Raw genomic sequence first — 20,493 nt, forward strand, 5'->3', positions numbered from 1 at the left:
AGTTTACTTTGATGGGGCCCAAGCTTTATGTAAATACTACTAAGGTAATCGTCTGACTAAAATATTTGGGTCAGTTAAAAACTTAAAATAGCAATGGCACTGCCGCAAATGTGATAACTGCGGTTGGTTTTTGCCTGACCCATCTATTACAGAAAGGTTCCCTTTGCTTGGATGCAAATTGTTGAATGTTTCACATGGTGTCACAATTTTGAAACTGCAGGTTGATTCAAACAATCGTCCAGTAACGGGAGTTTGCTTGTCTTCATGGGATCCTGCTGCCCTTGCAGAGTATGTTTCTTTTGTTTCTGTTTTTTGTCTTTTCTTTAGTAGAATTCTAGACATTTGGATGTTTGTCTGTCTGGACTGAAAGTCTCTTCTATTGAAATATCTTCATCACTGATATTTAACAAACTTCTCTGCGTTCATCTTCTCCACATTAACACACTAATTGTTAATGGTGTTGAATGAATGAGAATGGATTTTTGGAAGTAATGCTTTCAACCATGCGCTTCTCTGTCCAAACACTTGAGAAAAGTTCAGTTTGGAGGCACCACTGATGAAAAAAGTTCACTGGGGAATGTAAGTTTCATTTTGCATATGCTGTGTTTTATTGTAATGAATTACACCAATATAATTTCTTCATACAGCATTGGCATCAGTTTGTAGAACCGATAATTGTTCACTATTTAGGAATATATATATATCCAAATAAAATACTTTATTGATATTTCATTAACATTTTCTTTATAAATTTGTGAGAGTTCTTTTATATATTGCTCATATATAATAGATGCAAATGATTTTGGGGTTACTTTGTTGCAGAACCAACGAATGCAAGAATCTATTTCAATATTGCACAAAAAGGTGAATAACTTAGTTTTAGAGTAATTAATGTTTTGGCTTCATTAATTATGCATACAGGACTATAATTTTTTATTTTCCATGGTGTAAAATTTGGTTCATAAAATGATTGTAGGAAAAGGCATTGCAAGAGGAGAACAGGCAGTTAGCAAATAAGGTATAAAATTAATTATGTCCTATATATTTTCAGTGCTGTATATAAATTAATTAAAGTAATTTAATATTGTTGAATAGCCTCTAAGAATGTAATATGTTCATATACTTTGAAAATTTTAGGTAAAGGAAAATGAGAAGGCTTTGGTTGAACGTGGACAGTACAATTCATTTGCAATGTCTTTAATCCATTTGCAATGTCTTTAATTTCTATAAGTTAATTTTGGACATTGGAGTCAGTAAAATTTGGGTTTAGTTCATCTGCAATGTCTTTAATCTCTATATGTTAATTTTAGACTTTGGAGTTAGTAAATTTTGGGTTTAATTATTTGCAATTTCTTTAATTTCTATGTTCATTTTGAACGTTTAGCTTTGTTTTGGTATTGTTTGTAGAATGATTGAAGTTATATCGGGTTGAAAGCTGAGCAATTGTGTAGATAGCCAGGCGATCATTGAAGGTTGAAGATTGAAGATTGAAGATTGCGAAGACGTTTAGAATTTTTCTTATTTACATCTTGTATTAGGATCTTTTTTCATATACTGTTGTAGAATGTATATATAAACACAATATTAAGTTTTCATTTTGTGTATACAAATTTAAAAGATAAATATTATAGTTTTTAAAATAATATTAATTTTATTGATTCGTTGGAGCGAGAAAAAATATTTAGGATTCAATGTTGATTTATAAAAAATGGACAATAATACAAGAATTAAATAAATATAAATTTCTAAAATTGGACAACAAGTCTTTAATGTCGGTTTTAAAACGACATCATAGCCCAATCGACATTAAAGGGCTTCAATAACACTATCAAAGATGTCGGTTTAAAACCGACATTAAAGCTCAACCGACATTAAAGGGCTTCAATAACACTATCAAAGATGTCGGTTGAAAACCGACATTAAAGGCCTTTAATGTCGTTTTTAAACCGACATTAAAGGGGCCTTTAATGTCGTTTTTAAACCGACATTAAAGCCCAACCGACATTAAAGGCCTTTAATAATGCTCGCAAAGATGTCGGTTGCCAAGTGACATTAAAGCCCTTTAATGTCGGTTTTAAACCGACATTAAAGGCCAAATTTCTTCTAGTGCGTGTATCAAGATCTAAGCGGTCGTGTACCAAGATCTTTTATATTTAGTACATGATCTTGCACTTAGATCTTGGTACACGATGGTTTATATTTGGAAGAGGAAATATATGGAACATGACGAAGATAGTTTATCAAGTGAGAATACGAAGAAGGAAGTGAGAAAATAAAGATAAAAAAAATATATATGAGATATGACAAAGAAGGAAAAAGTTCTACACAAAGAAATGAAGAAATCACGAACAAGAACAAGTGGGAATATGAAGAAGAAGAAGTAATAATATGAAGAAATGAATATTACGAAGAGAAAATGAATAAATCACAAAGAATAATAAGAAAAAGAAGTGGAAAATAATCCATAACGGTAATGACAATGACAAGTCTGGAATTTATGAAAATATTTTACCAACTTCTCGACCTTTTTTATTTTTTTATGATTAAAACTAACTAAAAACATTCATTTTTTCTTTTGAAATTTGGCTTATAATTCAACTATTTTTCTTTTAAAAAACATAAATCATAGTAAAAAATTGAAAAACAATAAGTTTAATTTTAAAAAATCAAATAATTACCAAAAAGAGACTCACCTACTTGTATCAAATTGGGATTGTGTGTTAGATTTTGCAGCCTATACAAGACATCTAAGTTTGTCCCTTCCATATCTTCCAGTTCCATTTCATGAAAAGTGAAGAAAGGGGGAAAAAGAATAGTGAAAGATGGGTTTTATCTCAAAAATTGATAAGCCACATGTTGTGTGTATCCCACATCCAGCCCAAGGCCATATCAACCCCATGCTAAATCTGGCTAAGCTTTTCCATCACAAAGGTTTCCACGTAACTTTCGTCATCACTGAGCGCAATCATCAGCTTGTGCTCAAGTCTAGAGGCCCTGACTCGTTGAATGGCTTACTAGATTTTAGGTTCCGAACCATTTCCGATGGCCGCCCATTGTTGTCATTGACAAGTTCTATTGAACATGTTCATGCAACTTGCTCATCCCCCTCCAAGGATTGCTTTGCTCCTTTCTGTGATCTTATTTGTCAACTTAATTCAATGGCAGCTTCTCCTTCTAACAATGTCCCACCAATTAGCTGTATCGTTGGAGATGCTCTTTTGCCTTTCACTATTTTGGTTGCCAATATGTGTAAAATCCCTTATGCTTTGCTTTGGACTGCCAGTACTTGTAGCTATATTGGTTTCTATAAAATTCCTCAACTCATTAAGCAAGGCCTGGTACCACTTAAAGGTATTATTTCGTTTCAATGTTTCTTTGTTGTTTTCTGAACTTGCATTTAATTTTGTATATAATTTTTAAGTTAAATTACAAAATTCTAATTTATGCGTTCAACTATGATAGTATCTGCTTTGTTCGAAGAGAATGACCAAGAGGACGAAGGATCGAACTTTGATTTTTTAGGAAAGACGGAGATTATATGACCGATTTTGGACATTGCGGTAGAAGTGTCAAAAAGTCAAAAAGTCATTTTAAAAACATCTTAACCGTTTGATATGTTTTCTTAATTTAAATTTACTTTCTTAAATATAACAAACTAGTAAAATATCAATAAAATTAACGATTTTTAAAATATTTCAAGCGTGCCCCATACTCTTCTTTTTTATTAGCTGCGATTTCTAGCCTTTTTTTTGTTTTTTTGTTTTTAGATTTGGTTAGATTTCTTGCATTTTTTGTTTTTTTTAGATTTGAGTAACCAAATCTAAACGATTCTGTAGCCAAATCTAAACAATCGTATAGCAAATTTTAAAAAAAAACATTCATTTAGATTTGGAAACCCAAATCTAATCTAAACAATTGTGTAGCGATCGTTTAACCCAATTAATTAAACGATCGTGTAACAAATTAAACGATAGAATTGAAAAAACAAATCTAAACGATCGTGTACCAAACAATAGTCAAATCTAAACGATCATATACCAAATCGCGTTACCAAATATATTACGGGTATTGTTGACGAGGTATTTTTTGTATTTTAGATCGTAGGCCTGTATACTTTTTTCATTTTTGAAATTATCCTATGTAAATATTTTGTGTTTTTATATTTTTGAAAACTCTTTTTAATTTTTTAATTTTTGCGTGTTTCATTCTGGATTCTTTAATAATTTAGTCTCTTCTTACCATGATAAGTTTTTTTTTTTTCATTTAATCTCTATTATTTTTTTATTAATTTCATTAATTCTGTTCTTTCTCCTTTCTATTTCTTCGGATCATGTCACTTCTAATCCATTAGACCATAAAATCAAATTATGCAAATTCAAGACGAACCACGGTTTAGTTTTTTTTTACATTTTCTATTTTTTCAATTATATATATTTTTTAAATTGGTATTTTCTTTTTCCTCTCTCATCTTTTATCTTTCTTTCATGTGGTTATTTTTTTTCAAGTATAACTTTTAATTTTACGTAAAATATATTTATTTAGAATTATCTCAATTAGAATTTTTTTAAATTAGCTTGAGAACGTTTTTTTGTTTGGTAGGGAGTACGGCAGTAGATCATTGATATTTGACTGTGGGTTTGAAGTATTTTGTGTCTTTACACCACTCTTTTTAAATATCTCCCGGCATATATAAGATCTCTTTTATTGATTATAAATGATAAAATTATTGAAAATATTTAAAAAATATAATAAAATTTTATATTCTATTAATAATAGAGTGTTTATTAATGTCATGGATGTTCTATCATAGAATTCGAAATTTTGATAAATATTTCGATTTATTTTCTTATATTTAAAAATACACCTAAACTTTTTATCTAAACATATATATTTTTTTTAAATAGTTAAGCAATCCCCTTGTACAATTTTTTTCCATTAAGTTTTTGTTTACTTGCCTTTGATATCTTTACAGAACTTGTATTTGTCGATAATTATTTTAAATAGTTAAGCAATCCCCATGTATTTGTCGAAAATTATTTTAAAAGCAACAACAAAGCAATTTTTAACTTCTTTAAAATGTATATATAAATCTAATAGTTTTGTGATCTTTTTAATTATTTTTTTTAACATCTTTGAAACGTATACATATATCTAGTAGTTCTGTGATCTTTTTAATTATTTTTGTAACGTCTTTGAAAAGTATATATATATCTAATAGCTCTGTGATCTTTTTAATTATTTTTATGTCATCAAGCTTTATAAGTTTTTAATTTCATAAACTTTCTATTTATTTTGTATGAAACCTCTTCGAATTTTCAATAAGTTTTTGAATTAAAGTACAAAATATTAATTTCAATCTTGTGTCCCAAATTAGATACATTAAGATATGACGTTTTAAATGACCAAACTTTTAAACGTACTTAGAAATATTGGACTACTATTATGTCTATCACAGACATAAACAATAGTCAATTGTTCTTCTGTCCTAGTCTATCGTTGTAAAATTTTGTTATACTTTTAAATATTTTAATTCATTTTAATATATTATTTGATAACAAGGATTACATTCACTTCATTCAATTTTATTTCAGATAGAGAATTGTTAATCTTAAAAATATTAATATTGAACTTGCTGAAACATAAGGAAATTACTTTTTACCTTTTTATAATTTAATTAAAGTCTACTGAGTGAGACAGAAAGACATTTAAAAATACATGCGTTCAAATCAATAAACTAGCTAATGCAGTAAAATACGCCAACATCGAACTTTAATGAACTAAACTTGTAATTTTAATGTCCAAGTAGTATTTAATTTTGAGCTCTTTTTCGTGGCTAACAGATGTAAGCCAGATAACAGATGGATACCTGGAAAATACGATAGAATGGACCAAGAGAATGAAAAGTATACGTTTGAGGGACCTTCCTTCCTTTGTTAGAACAACAGATCCAAATGAAAATATGTTAAATTTTATGTGTGATGTGATGAACAGATGTGAAGAAGCTTCTGCGGTTATATTTAACACATGTGATCCACTTGAAACTGATGTTGTGGATTCTCTTTCTCCTATTCTCCAATCTATTTACACCATTAGTCCACTTCACATGCTTGCTAAACAAATAGATGATGAAAATGTAAGAGCTTTAAATCTGTGGGCTGAGGAATCAGAATGCATTGAGTGGCTTAACTCAAAGGAACCCAATTCAGTTATTTATGTAAATTTTGGTAGCATCACATTGATTACAAAAGAGCAACTGACTGAATTTGTATGGGGATTAGCTGATAGTGGGAAGATATTGTTGTGCATTGCGAGGCCTGATTTAGTTATGGGAGATTCAGCCATTTTGCCTCATGAATTTCTAACAGAAATCAAAGACAGAAGCTTGATAGTAAGTTGGTGTAATCAAGAACAAGTGTTGAACCATCCTTCAATAGGAGGGTTTTTAACACATTGTGGATGGAATTCAACTCTTGAGAGTATATGTGCTGGTGTTCCAATGATATGTTGGCCTTTCTTTAATGATCAACAGACAAATTGTCATTATTGTTGCAATGTGTGGGGGACTGGAATGGAGATTGATAACAATGTGAAAAGAAATGAAGTGGAGAAGTTAGTGAGAGAGTTAATGGATGGAGAAAAAGGTAAAAGAATGAAGGACAATGTCATGAGAGTTTGAAGAGTAAAGCTGAAGAAGCATATAAACTTGGTGGTTCTTCTTGGAAGCAATTGGAGAAGGTGATTGATGAAGTTCTTTTATCAAACATGAAGACCATTTAATAAAAATTAATGTAAACGTTTGTTCAAAATTCCAATTCCTCTTGTCCTGTTTTCTTTTTTAAAAAGCCTTTGTATAATATTTCATACTTATATGTATGATTTATTCGAGATAAATTCTACTATGTTCGGATTGGTTTGTTTTATATATTACTTGGTGCATGGAAGTGGTTTTAAAATAGTGTTAAAATCGATCTCTTTTATGATGTTTTAAAATACACTCTAAAATTTATCATTTAAAATCAATTCGTTATTTAATTTTTCATAGTACGTATTTTTCATGCTGTATTGAAATTTACTTTCCAAATGATGAAACTAAAGAATATTAGAATAATTTAAAAATGACAAGATATTTAAACTATTTTAGAATGAAAAACCTGTTGTTACTGTCTTAGCTAATATGTTTTCTCTCATGTACTACACATTTTCAAGAAGTTATTTTTCTCACTAAGTTGAATAGAAAACTAACAATATTATCTTGTCAATATTATTTTGTTTTCAATGTTGTTAATTAGTTTTCTAGGGACCGTTTGATAATGATGTTTTTTCATTTCTTGTTTATTAGTCTTTGTTTTTTGTTTTAAAGAACTAGAAATAAGAAAATATAATGTTTGGTAATTATTTATATTCTTTTTGTTAAAAAAATAAATAGAAACGGGAACTTGCTTAATACCTAATACACACCTAAAACGTGAGCTTTATGTTTTATCTTGTATATATTTGAAGTTCATTTTGTTAGATGTAATGTATTTGCTAGTGGTTCTCAGTGAATTATCAAGAAAGTGAGCAACAAATTCAAAGTCAAAAGAATCAAATCGAATAAAAATTAAATTAAAATCATCATAAAAATACAAAAGAAAAAACAACCTTGAAAATAGGGTAGCGTCGTGGTGGTAGATCGACATTGGCTGCACAATCGAGAGCATAGGAAATTTTCACTTGCTTCAGCATAACGTTGCACTTTGATATGTACTTAGAGCACACTGTTCTACTATATATGCGTACATCGCTTGTTGCACTAAACTTGGACTTCCTAGAGCGTATGTCGTGGCACTCGCTTTCGTTTTCTGAAAATTCGTTAATTTTAGAAATTTCTTGGTGACTAAGTTTTGGTCCTTTTTATTTTGAAGTTCTTCAATACTCAAGACCAAAAAAGAGTTTAGAGTGTGGAGAATTACCTTGGAAGTTGTTCAAGATCCCGAGGTGCCCACATAGTAGAGATTTACATACTAGAAGATTAAAAGAGTGTCTTTCCAAATTATTTACTTTATATTAACTTATTATTTTCAAATTTGTATAAAAAATATGTATTTGAGAGTCTAGCTTTAGGGTGTTGGTTGATTTACTTATAAATTTAGGGTGTTGGTTGATTTACTCATATATCGGGAAACTTTATGCAGTATTATTCATGAATATTGTGGAACCTCATACCTTTCAATGTTATTATGCTTGGTTATTATATATGTTTATACTATAAGAAAACTGAGCTATTTCGAAGCACAAACGGCGTTGGGAGAGTACATATCAGGAAATAGGACCTACGTTAATGTTGCAACCTCTGCGTTTGCAGTGGTTCCTCTGTCCCAAATACACGCCAGGGAATACCTAGCTATGCTCAATGTGGACGTGCATGGCATCGAGAAAATGGAAATTATTGTTTAATTTTCAGATTTTCTCGATGTGTACATGCATGGCGTCTGGAATGTTCTTACTATGACCGACATTGACGTTGACCACCTCGTGGAAGAAGTAACGTTTAAATAATTATTTCAAAATTTTCCAATGCCATGAGTGAAACGTCGGAACAAGCCCCACTAAGTCCAACGTTTCACTTATTGCGTTAGGATAAGTGGGGATCTCGCGACGTCTTTATGCTACATCAGGAGATCCGTTATAAATAGCAGTTTTATGTTCGTAGAACACAAAGCTCAAACGAAAGAGATAAAGAGTTAAAGAACGAGAGAGAGAGAGAGAGGGAGAGAGAGGGAGAGAGGAGAGAGAGAGAGAGAGAGAGAGAGAGGAGAGAGAGAGAGAGAGAGAGAGAGAGAGAGAGAGAGAGGGAGAGAGAGAGAGAGAGAGAGAGATAGAGAGAGAGAGAGAGAGAGAGAGAGCTTTACTGCTGCTTTGCTGTTGTCGTCCGCCGTTCGTTGTGCCCTTGCTGTCACCACCAAGTAGTTCTACCACCCATCGTCCTCCCATCGTTGTCGTATCTTGCCGCCGTGGCCGCTTGACATTTCAGTAAACGATTTATTCCTTTTTTGTAAATTGAAATTGTTTGCATGGATAGGGTTAAAATTTTTACAATGTATATTTAAATGCATTAAAATTGTTTATTGAATTTGTTGAAAGTTTAGGAATTAAGTTGTATGTAGAAAATGTATATTGAAATTTGTTATAGGTTTAGAGTTGAAATTGTTGAAATTTATGTCTATATGTATTGAAATTGTTTGAAGTTTAGGAATGAAATTATTTGTATAAATTTTTAGATGTATTGAAATTATACTGTTGTATTGAAATTGTGTTCGTTAGAGAGAGGGCCAGTTTAAATTATATTGAAAGGGATTGAAATTGTTGAGTTGTTGAAATTGTTGAGTTGTTGAAATTGAAAATTTTTAAATTTTTGAAAATTTTGAGAAGGGGATTAGTTGAGTCATTTTCTTTAATCTGGTGTGGCTAATTTGCAATTATGGTAGCCTTTAGTTTTTTATTTGTAAGTATGCTTTGTTTGTTGAAATTAAGTGTTAGTTAGAATTATGGTAGTCTTTAGTAGTTCATAATTTGTTGGAAGTGTTAGGTAGCTTGTAAAGCTTGTTAATTGGAAGTGTTAGGTAGCTTGGAACGATTGAAGTAATATGTGATTAGGTTATTCTGGCTATCTTGTAGTTACGGTAGCCTTTTTAGTTCAAATTTAAGTGTAGTGAAAGTTAGGATATCGGGTACTTCTGAAGTGTAGCTTATTCATGGAGTAAGTTTGAGCATTTGAGAGGAGGAATATAAAACTAATAAAATCTATTTATGTTCTAGGTCTTTAACGATGGACAAGGGTTGGATTAAACTTAGGAATAAGTTCTCAGTTGAGTGTAGAGAGGGAGTGTCCCAATTTTTAGAGGTTGCAAAGTATCACTTCGATGACTACGAACGGACAAGATGTTTATGCAAGAGATGTATAAACTCAAATTGATACTCATTAGAGGGTGTGGTGCGACATCTATTAACGATTGGAATATCCTCCTCTTATATAGAATAAGTGTATCATAGAGAGCCAATGAAATTGCATAAAGGTAGAGAAAGCTTTGATGAAGGAACTAGCAATGACCCATTTCATGAAGGAACTAGCAGTAATCGTTTTCCTGAAAACAATGAAATGTTGGGTATGCTTCATGATTTACAAGCTTCAATTGAACAAGAAGAAGAAGCAAAGGAAGGTTTAGAGAATGACATGCCATTCAATAGTGAGGTAGAAGAAGAGACAACGAACATATTTTAGAAGTTATTAAATATGAATCACGTAGTGAGCTATACCTCGGTTGTTAAGAATTTTCATCCCTGGACTTCTTGGTTATGTTGATGCATGTCAAGGTTCTTAATAGTTTGAGTAACAAGTCTTTCGACCTATTATTGGAGCTGTTAAAATGTGTGTTTCCAATGTGTAGTACTTTTATCCTCAATTCATTCTACGAAGTGAAACAAAAACTGTGTGACTTAGACCTAGGATACGAGACTATCCATGTGTGTAAGTATGACTGTGTATTGTACTAGAAGAAGTTTGGGGTTACAGCTTTGACCAATTTGTGGTGAGTCTCAGTACAAGGTTACTCTTAACGGAGGGAAACAATTCTGCACAAGGTATTACGCCACTTTCCATTAATACTGAGATTATAATGCTTGTTTGTATCTTAAGAAGGCTCCTCTGACATGAGATGACATAATAAAAAACAAGTCAAAACAGAGGATGTGTTGCGACATCCGACTGATGCAGAGGGATTGAAGCATTTTGATTGAAAATTTCTTGAGTTCGATTCAGATTCACAGAATGTTATTTTTTGGGATTAGTTTCTGATGGGTTTAATCCGTTTGAGAATCTGAGTACTTCATATAGTATATGGCCTGCAGTGTTAAATTCCTTACAATCTGTCACCTAGAAAATGCATGAAAGAGTCCAACTTCTTCATGTCATTGCTCATACTCGGTCCAAGATCTTCTGGTAGGCAAATTGATGTTTACCTTCAACCATTGATTGAGGAATTGAAAGAGTTATGGAGTTTTAGTGTGCGTAGGTATGATTCTCTTATTGATCAGTTCTTTCAGTTATATACAGCCTTATTATAGGTAATTAATGACTTTTCGGCTTATGGTGACTTATACGGGTGGAGGACGAAAGGATATCAGATATGTCCCATATGCATGGGAGATAGATCATTATTCGAGATAAGATGGAAAATATCTTTTATAGGACACCGACGTTATCTTCCAAAGAACTATGTTTGGCATAGAAGTAAGCTATATGATGGAAGTGTAAGTGTACACCTCCTATAGTTGTACTTAATGGCCATGATATCTTGGAACAACCAGATTTGCTGGAGTTTCCAGTGGAGAGTATACATCTCTCACTAAAAGAAAAGAAGAGAAAGAGAGCTCTAAATTGGACGAAGAGAAGTATCTTTTTTGAACTTCCTTACTGGATAAATCTACAAGTATGTCATAAATTGGATATAATGCATATTGAAAAGAATGTTTGTTACAACTTGCTTGGTATATTGTTGAATATTGAAGGAAAAACGAATAATACCACAAATGCTTGGTTGAACATATAAGATTTGAAAATAACAAAGGCTATTTTTTGTCATTTTCACTTTAGCAATCATATTGTCATGATTATCTCTTATCAAAAGACTATAATCCTTCATTAAAATATTATAGCCTTTCTTTAAGAGTTGTGTCACAAACTCAAAATGTTGTTCTTCATATTAGGCACGTAATAAACATTAGAGAGATAAACTCTTGCTTCTCATTTTTCAAATTTATCAAAATTTTACCTTTTACTTTAACTGGAATTTTTGGGACATCACCAAATACGATATCGCCACCAACAGATTCTTCAAGCTCCATGAACATTGTTTTACTTCCAAACATGTGAGTGCTTGCACTACTATCGAGATACCATGGATTGTTTTCACATGTTTCCACACCTTTGCATGCTAGAAGCAATGATCAATCATTACTTTCTTCATCTTTCTCAGCATAATTTGCATTTCCTTCAACTTTGTTTCTGCATTCCTAGGAATAATGGCCAAATTTATGACAATTATAACATTCAACCTGTCTTTTGTCACACCTCCAGCCATTATTTGATCTTTCTCCATTTGGCCTCGAATAATGTTATCTTTCATGACCTCTTGATGAATTTGAGTTTGAATTACTCTTGTCAAATTTTCTTTGACAGTAGTTTCCTTGACCTCAACCTTTGAAATCACCACGTCCATGATAACCACCACATCCTTGACCTCGGTTGCCTTTTTCTACGTTGTCTTCCTTGTCTTTTAATCTGAACTTTGACTTAAAAAGTTACCCAGTCATCTGCTTGTTCTTCTTAAGTAGCTTCTCTTCATGAACTTGTAAATAACCCATAACTTGATCAATGGACATTGTACTCAAATTCTTTGATTCTTAAATAGCTACGACGATGAAATTAAAATTTTCAACCAATGAGTGAAGTATCTTTTCAACTACTTGCTCATCACTTATTGTCTCACCATATCTTTTCATTTCATTTACTACTTCTAGCAATCTTGAAGTCACTACAAGAAATTTCGGGTCACCCGACGTCATTTACACTGTTGGGAGATATGGCATCGGAGTTTGGGTCTCTCTCACGCACAAATTGAAATATCGAGAGAGGCAAGAATTCTCGACGCTTTACTTAAAGCGTCGGGAGTTCTCAAACAGATCCCGACACTTTAAGTAAACGTTGGGTATTCTTGGATATATCCCGATGCTTTGCTTAACGCGTCGGAAATTCTTGGATATATCCCGACGCTTTAAGTAAAGCATCGAAAATTCTTGGATATATCCCGATGTTTTAAGTACAAGGTCGACAGTTAGCCTTTACAAAACACTCGCCTCTTCACAGATCTGCGAAGAAGGGGAAAGGGATGGGTAGAAATAGAGTGCACTAGAGTTGTCTGCCAGTCTATCGACCGCAGCCACTACCTCCATTTTCGTTTCTTTCACGACCTCTTAGTTGGAGGTAATTCAAAGTTTAAAATCCTAAATACAACCCCCTTTGGATTTTTTCTTAATTTCATGTTCTATCAGTGAGTTTCTTTTTTTTTTTTCATTATAACTCTTCCAATATTTCTTCTTAATTTCTGTTTTTGTTATATTCAAGAGTTTGGAATGGGGTTGTAATTTCTCTTCATGTTTTTGGCAACAATGGTGAGTTTAGAAAGGTAAAGTATGCTTTTTTTTTTGTTTACTTACTGCTAATATGTCTGCAAAAAAAGGAGATGAAAGTTGCAAAAACGGAGATGGAATGAATTATGCATTAAAGACGATGATGAAATGGATGTTGAAGAAGGAAGTTGATGAAGATGATGAAATGGATGGTTACCTAAGCAATGAAGATGATGGACGATGGAGATGGAGATGGAATGTATTTTTTCGACCCAAAAAATGAAACGTTGGGAGATCCTACACATATTCCAACGCCGTATACAACATCGGAATATGTGTAGGTATAGCGTTTGGATATGTCTAGGATCTCCAGACGCTTCGTTTTTGTGCGTCAGAAATTTTCTCCCGACTCATTTTACTTGACTTTCATCCTGACGCGTGTTTTGGTGTTGGGAGATCCTTTCTCCAGGATTTCGCGTATGCTTTTGGGTGTCGGGAGATCTTCCTTTTCTTGTAGTGAGTATTAATCTGAAACTGATTTAGACTTCTTCATATGCTGTGATTCGTAATCACCTCTCAATTTTTTAAGGCAAACCTTCTTGACCCAATCTACTCCTTTATACGTATTCTCCAAAATTTGCCATGCTTGATGTGTAGTAGTTGCTCTAGAAATTTTCTCAAAGTTTGAATCATCAATGACTTGACCATAAAGATATTTGAGGAGTTTGCAAACACAACAAAGCCTTGTGCGTATGAACTTCCTCACTTCCCTATGTAAAAAGGAATTTTTCATACCCAACTGTCGAAGAGACTAATTAAATTGTGTTGCCAAAGAGAAAACACTTCGAACAGTTTGCTTCTTGACAACAAGACTAAAAATTTCCTCATAGCTGATACCTTCCTCTTTCTGATATCTCTTAGCAACCAATTGGGCTTTATCGCGAGTGATACTTTCCATCGGGGTTATGCTTAATGCATGCAATAAACCCATGCTTGAATTGCATCGTGCCAACCATCGACCTTAGATGCCAAGGAAAAAGAAAATGTCTCACAATCAATGCTAGAAACTGTTTTAGCTATATAAACTTTCTTCTTTGATATACCCGACTTTATTCTAGTTTGCATAGGATGATTATATTTAGAAAAGTGAAGCATTGGAGATGACAGGACTGAGATCAATTGATACATCATTTGAAGTACTTATAGCCAATGAATCATTTATGCCTGCGAACAATATTTAGGAGCTTCAGTGTGCGTAATTGATATAAACCGACAAAGCATCAAATTATCAATTAGGTTTTATTAAATAATAATTGTGATGTAATTTAAATATTTTTCAGTTTTATTCTTTTTAAATGAAAGTTAAATAGGGTAAATTTAGTCTTTTTACGATGTATTAGGGTTTTATTGGGAGACAATTTAAGTCTTACTATTAGATTGCTGGGAGACTATTTAAGCCTTGGTATTAGGTTGTTTGGAGACTATTTAAGTCTTGCTATTAGGTTGTTGAGAAACTATTTTAGTCTTGCTATTAGGTTATTGTTTTAATTAGATTTTTAATATTTGAAGATTTAAGATTTTCTGTAAATGAAATTTCTCTGTATATGACAGAGCTTCATCATTATTCTTTTGCAATAATTCTTGGCTCAAATTACATGCCAAGAAAACTAAGATAAGTCCAATCACCTTGGTGGTGGATTCATCATTATTCTTTTGCAATTCTTTGCTTAGGTTGCATGTCAAGAAAATTTACATAAGTTTGATCACCTTGTTTGTTGACCGTTGGAACTTGAAGTGAGGAACTGATTCTCCTTATCTCTCGGTCTTCGATCAAAACGTAATCCAAATCCAATTTCTTTTCTTGAGGTTGTTAAATTGATTTAGGTATTTTTAGAATTGGATATTAGGTGTTAACCGATGGGATTTTTAATTTTCAAATCCTAGGTTTTCATATGAGTAATTCCATCGTGCATGGTGAAACAGTTTAGAATTGAAAAGAGATTGTCATTAATTGAGATTTCCAGTCAAATGCAAGGGTGGTTTAAATAGAGAATTTTGTGCCAACAAACCCATAACAGTAAGAAATAGTAGAAGCCTAAAATGTTAGTACAAGAGTAACAAACTGTGTAAGAAGACTCCTAATACATGGCATCCCTTTTTGGGCTATTTTGGCTCAGATTATATGGTCTTCTTTCACTATATTAAATCCCTTTCTCGACTTTATTGGATAAAATTGGTCCATTTATTGTCACTTTATTGAACTCCAAATTTTATTCTTTTGCTCATAAATTCAGGAACAGTACTAACAAATGACATCAAATCAATAGTACACATATACAAGTATGGGAGATAACTTCTACCTTTTCAATTGTTAGGATGTTGAGTTACTTACAGCAGAAACCAATAATAACACAAGTGCAAGTGATTGAGAAACACACAAGATTTATAACAGTTCACTATAAAAGTCTACATCGTTGTATTCACTTTCATTATCATTATAGTAACTCAATACATCAAGGTACATAATAGAATTTTAAGAAGATTGATAGAGAAGGAGAAGATATCTCAAGCAGTTGATTTTAAAGTAGCAAAATTTTCACATAAATAGACAAAGATGTACATGAATCTCTAAGCAATCTTCTTTTTTGTCAAACATGCTCAGATTTGTGGGAATTCTTGTTCGAGGAAAAATCAGTATGTCATCGTTATAGTTGAATGATATAATTAATATTAAAGTTTATTTTACCTTTAATTTTGAACTTTTCGGCTAATCAATAATTTTAGGATAGTATCAAAGCGGTCTTCCAAGTTAGGAGTGTTGAATGATATCCTATTAAATTTGGATTCACCCTAAGCTTATGCCGATGGGTGATCATCAATGCTAATTCTACTATTAGGAAATTACCCGTCATAATTAGATTATATATCAACCATTTAAAACCAATTTTCAAATTTCCAAAAAACTGTTACACTCTCAAAATATATTTCAAATTTCTTTGAAGCATCTCAATTTTCCGAAGCTCAATTGTTTTTCATATATCTAAAGTATTGGGTAACATTACGAGAATATGTATGGCACATTTCAAATTTTGCAAATATGGCAAATTTTAATCTCTAAAATATTTTAAAGATATTTTCTATTTTAAATTTTTTATTATTCCCAACTGTCCCGATACATTCTTCTCTCTCTATCGATCATCTCACTTTAATGCTTCATCTTCCACTTTCTATTCTTCTTTTTTGTAAACCTCTATATCATATTTGTATTCATGATGAGTAATTAATCTAATAAAAAAATTGTTTGTTTTTCTCAAACGTTGTTTTCCGGTTGGTTTTTTGTAAGTTTTCTCAAAAATAAAAAATAAAAATAATATAATAAATCTATCGTTCGTTCAATCTCCGTTTTCGGCATCTTTATCTCCTTCTTCTTTTTCTTTTCACCATTTTTTATCCACATTTTCGATCATCATTTTTTATTAAATCTAAGTTCTTTCTTCAAATTTCTTTCAAATGGTTGCTTTCAAATATGACGACATTCTCACTTTTTAAAACACATTCCATCTTAAATATTTTATTATTTTCAAACTACCATTCAATAACTTATTTTTCTCCCCTTTTTAATGTTCTAATCATCTTGTATTTCTTCTCCCACTTTTTAAGGCCCCACTTTGTATCAGTTTTGTATATTAGTGTTGTGATGTACTTATATTATATGTATTACACTACAAGAGACAGGGGAACTACCGATGCACAGAAACGTTGGAAGAAGTGAAAAACGTCGAGAAAAGATATTCCAACATCGTTTACTGCGTCGGAACACACGCTGGAAGAAATGCGTCGGGAGAAGGATTCCCGACGCGTGACCAACAAGTTCTCTATTTTTGTGAAATAATGACATTCGTTTTGGATTAAATTAAAGCAAATTCTATATAAATTAATAAATTACGAAATACAAACACAAATTCAAAAAGAAAATATTTAATATTTGTAATACGAAGAAGTTCAAAAAACATAATTGTGTTCATAATACAAAAAATCTAGTATTCATAATACAAAAAAGCGCAAACAAAGTCATACGTCTTCTAACGAGGCTCGTATGCGACATTCTACATCACGAGTCCTACAATAATACAAAAGTAGCTAAGTTTAGTACATATATCCATACCATCACTGTATACTTTCATTCCAAAAACTTAAGAGTAATTGGAACATATATACGTACGACAAAGCTAGGGATCATGTGGTTGTTCTTGTTGTGCCCGAGTTATGTCCTGTATCAGCTTTTGCATTTGTTCCATTTCTGAAGTTAACGCTTGGTAATTTCTATCTTGCAATTCAATCCATTCGAAAGCATAATCAAGTTTAACTTGTATTTAAATCTCTATTTCTATAGCTGAGTGGGAACATGACGTCGTGGAACTACTTGCGCTTGTCATCTTGCAGGCCTTCGGCTTAGGTCCCCAACTGAGGCCTTCTGAGTAGCCTAGTTGTCTACCCGACATCTGATCATATATCTCATCTCTAGAGAGTGGCTGACTACCCTCTAGGTTGGCTCGGACTGGAGTTCCAGCATTTGATTCTGCAACAAATTTAAAAACTAAGTTAGGTAACACAAAAATATATAATGAAAGAGGATAATTAATAAGGGCATAAGTGTACGTTCGATAACTTACATGCGCATCCTTTGCGGCCTACAACACGAACGTCCTGGCTCGAACATGTGTTTCCCAAAAAAACTCTACACGATCGATCGACTTCCCTTTTTTCTCAACGAGCTCGTGTTGTCATTGTAGAAACGACTTTGACCCGCTGCTATGATTGTAAGGCTGCTTCTGTCTAGCTACCTTATTCATCTGTGATTGCTCCTGCATGAAAACAATTATATTGTTTATTTCTCATACACATTAAAAGTTGAAATCATAATTAAGCATGACAAATAACTAGAATGCACGGCTCATGTAGTGGTCACAGAGGAAGAGCCAATCCTCATGACGTCCAACCAATACGTTTGGTGGGTTGGCACAAGCCTCCTCGGGGTCGTGGTACTTTTTGAAGTGTCAGTGACAGTTGGCCCAAAACTCTTTAAATGTGGAGAGCATATGATGCTCAACAAACCTATTCATTGCTTGATCATTTAAATCAAGCACAAAAAACCGCTACATATTACAAAAATAACACATTAGATTGGTTAACTTAGATATGTTTCAAATGAAATCATAAATGTGTAGTGGACTTAATTACCTAGAGGTCGCCCTTGACGACCTCAATGTATTCTCTGCCAACGTCCGCCCACTTAAGGTAGCAGACAGGAAATGTCTTTCGTCCGCACACACCTATCGCCTGCCTAAAGCGAACGGCGTGCGGGGAAATAGCCTTCTCTGCTCCAGGTGCGATTATCATCGAAATGTGCCCATTGATTGTAACGTGGCACCCCAAGTCTAAGAGTCGACACTGCAAACATCTCTTAGGAGTCGGAGTCGGAGTCGCAAGTGGTTGAGAAGACAACCCTGCTCAATAAATTATAATAACATATAATGTTAGAGAAAAAAACATGAAATAATCCTAAGTTAAAATGAAGGAAATTCTTAGACTCACCCGCATTTTCACCCACGGACGATGACCCTCCAGCAAGGTTATCTAAATCGCCTTTAAACTCGAGGAACATAGTGTCCGTCTCCAAAAAATTATTATGTTGGTATGGCATAATGCCTGTGGACATAGAAAACAAACATTCAATAAAAAAATACGAACACATAGCTAGAATCAAATATATAAACTACATAATCATGTGGGTACGTGGTTTGTCACTATAATTTGTCGTCGTCGATTGCATGTGACATTTGTTCATCCACTTCATCGATGCAGTCGTCAGTAACATGACGCACAACCGGTCTTTCAACGATTGTGAGTCAACGTCAGTCCTGCACAGAGTGTCATCCTCGATGTGGTTATCCACTCGATGGCTTACAACGATTTCTAGTACATTAGTGTGATATTTTCCCATCTATTTCATGCACACATCTCGATATATTGGAAACAAATCCATCAGGAAACTTAACTGATTTCAATAACTTGCAAAACCCAACTCGTTCACTGCTAGTAAATGTGTAGCTCGCGTGTGGCTTCACCAATCGGTTACTAACTTCTACAAGGTGTAAACCTTTCTTATCTTCAAATTTTGTAGGTCCACCCGAGCATTCGTGGTATCATTGGTTTTCCCTTTTGATGTTCAACAACGTACCAACTAAATTGTCACAAACATTCTTCTCAATGTGCATTACGTCAAGTTTGTGACGTAACAGTAGTCTCGACCAGTAACGAAGTACGAAAAAAATACTTCTTTTCGTCCAATTAAGAGCTCTCTTTCTTTTCTTATCCTGTACTGAAGGATGTTTACTCATAACTGGAAACTCCAACTGATCTAGTTGTTCTAATATTTCATGCCCATTCGTCACCATTGGAGGAGCCCTACGCTTTACCTTTCCTTCATGTAGCTTACTTCTATGCCACACGTGGTTCTTTGGAAGATAGTGTCTATTGTCCATGAAAGATATTCTACCTCGTATCCTGAAGGACGATCTAGCACCCATGCATATAGGACATGTCTGATACCCCTTTGTACTCTACCTTGATAGGTCACCATAGGCTGAGAAGTCATTAATCGTCTAGAGCAAGACTGCATATAGCTGAAAGAACTGATCTGTAAGAGAGTCATACGTACGCACTCCAAAAGTCCATAACTCTTTCAATTCTTCAATCAATGGTTGGAGATACACATCAATTTCCCTACTAGGAGATCTAGGACCGGGTATGAGCAGTGACGTAAAGAAATTTGTCTCTTTCATGCATTTTCATGGTGGTGGCAATTGTAAGAAAGTAACACAATAGGCCACATACCGTACGAGGTACTCATTTGACCAAATGGGTTAAACCCATCTGAAGCCAAGCCGAAACACGTTTCGTGGATCATAAGCAAAATCAGGATATCAAGAATCAAAGTGCTTCCACCCCTCTGCATCAACTGGATGTTTCAACACATCATCTGTTTCAACACGATATGCCATCTCATGTCAGCATATCCTTCCTGTAATACAAACAAGCGTTATAATCTCGATACTAAAGGAAAGTGGCGCAATATCTTATGCATAATTTTTTCCTCTATTATGATTAACCTTTTACCTAGCATCGCCATATGTAGGACAATGTTGCAAATCAACAAACTCTTTCCAATACAATACACAGTCATACTTGCACGCATGAATAGTTTCATATCCCAAGCCCAAGTTACAAAGTTTTTGTTTTGCTTCATAAAATGAACTAGTGATA

At 33.2% G+C, this 20,493-nt stretch overlaps 1 protein-coding gene and 1 long non-coding RNA gene across 2 annotated transcripts; both read left to right on the forward strand.

Annotated features, from left to right (window-relative positions):
* Positions 1 to 524: 524 nt before the first annotated feature.
* On the forward strand, positions 525 to 1,493 carry LOC127151225 (uncharacterized). The gene is made up of 4 exons (XR_007823985.1): positions 525 to 579; positions 823 to 864; positions 977 to 1,018; positions 1,408 to 1,493. It is a non-coding gene; the product is annotated as an uncharacterized LOC127151225 (long non-coding RNA).
* Positions 1,494 to 2,822: 1,329 nt separating this feature from the next.
* LOC127151223 (7-deoxyloganetin glucosyltransferase-like) lies at positions 2,823 to 6,676 on the forward strand. Its single transcript, XM_051090659.1, has 2 exons — positions 2,823 to 3,351; positions 5,841 to 6,676. Exons 1-2 carry the CDS (start codon positions 2,823 to 2,825, stop codon positions 6,674 to 6,676), a joined length of 1,365 nt encoding a protein of 454 aa, XP_050946616.1.
* Positions 6,677 to 20,493: the final 13,817 nt, after the last annotated feature.

Source organism: Cucumis melo, chromosome 10, assembly GCF_025177605.1.
Source record: "Cucumis melo cultivar AY chromosome 10, USDA_Cmelo_AY_1.0, whole genome shotgun sequence".
Lineage (NCBI taxonomy): Eukaryota > Viridiplantae > Streptophyta > Magnoliopsida > Cucurbitales > Cucurbitaceae > Cucumis > Cucumis melo.

Coding starts and splice junctions, on each gene's coding strand:
- LOC127151223 (XM_051090659.1), top strand. CDS start 2,823: ATGGGTTTTATCTCAAAAATTGATAAGCCACATGTTGTGTGTATCCCA. Junction 3,352..5,840: donor AGGCCTGGTACCACTTAAAG/GTATTATTTCGT, acceptor CGTGGCTAACAG/ATGTAAGCCAGATAACAGAT.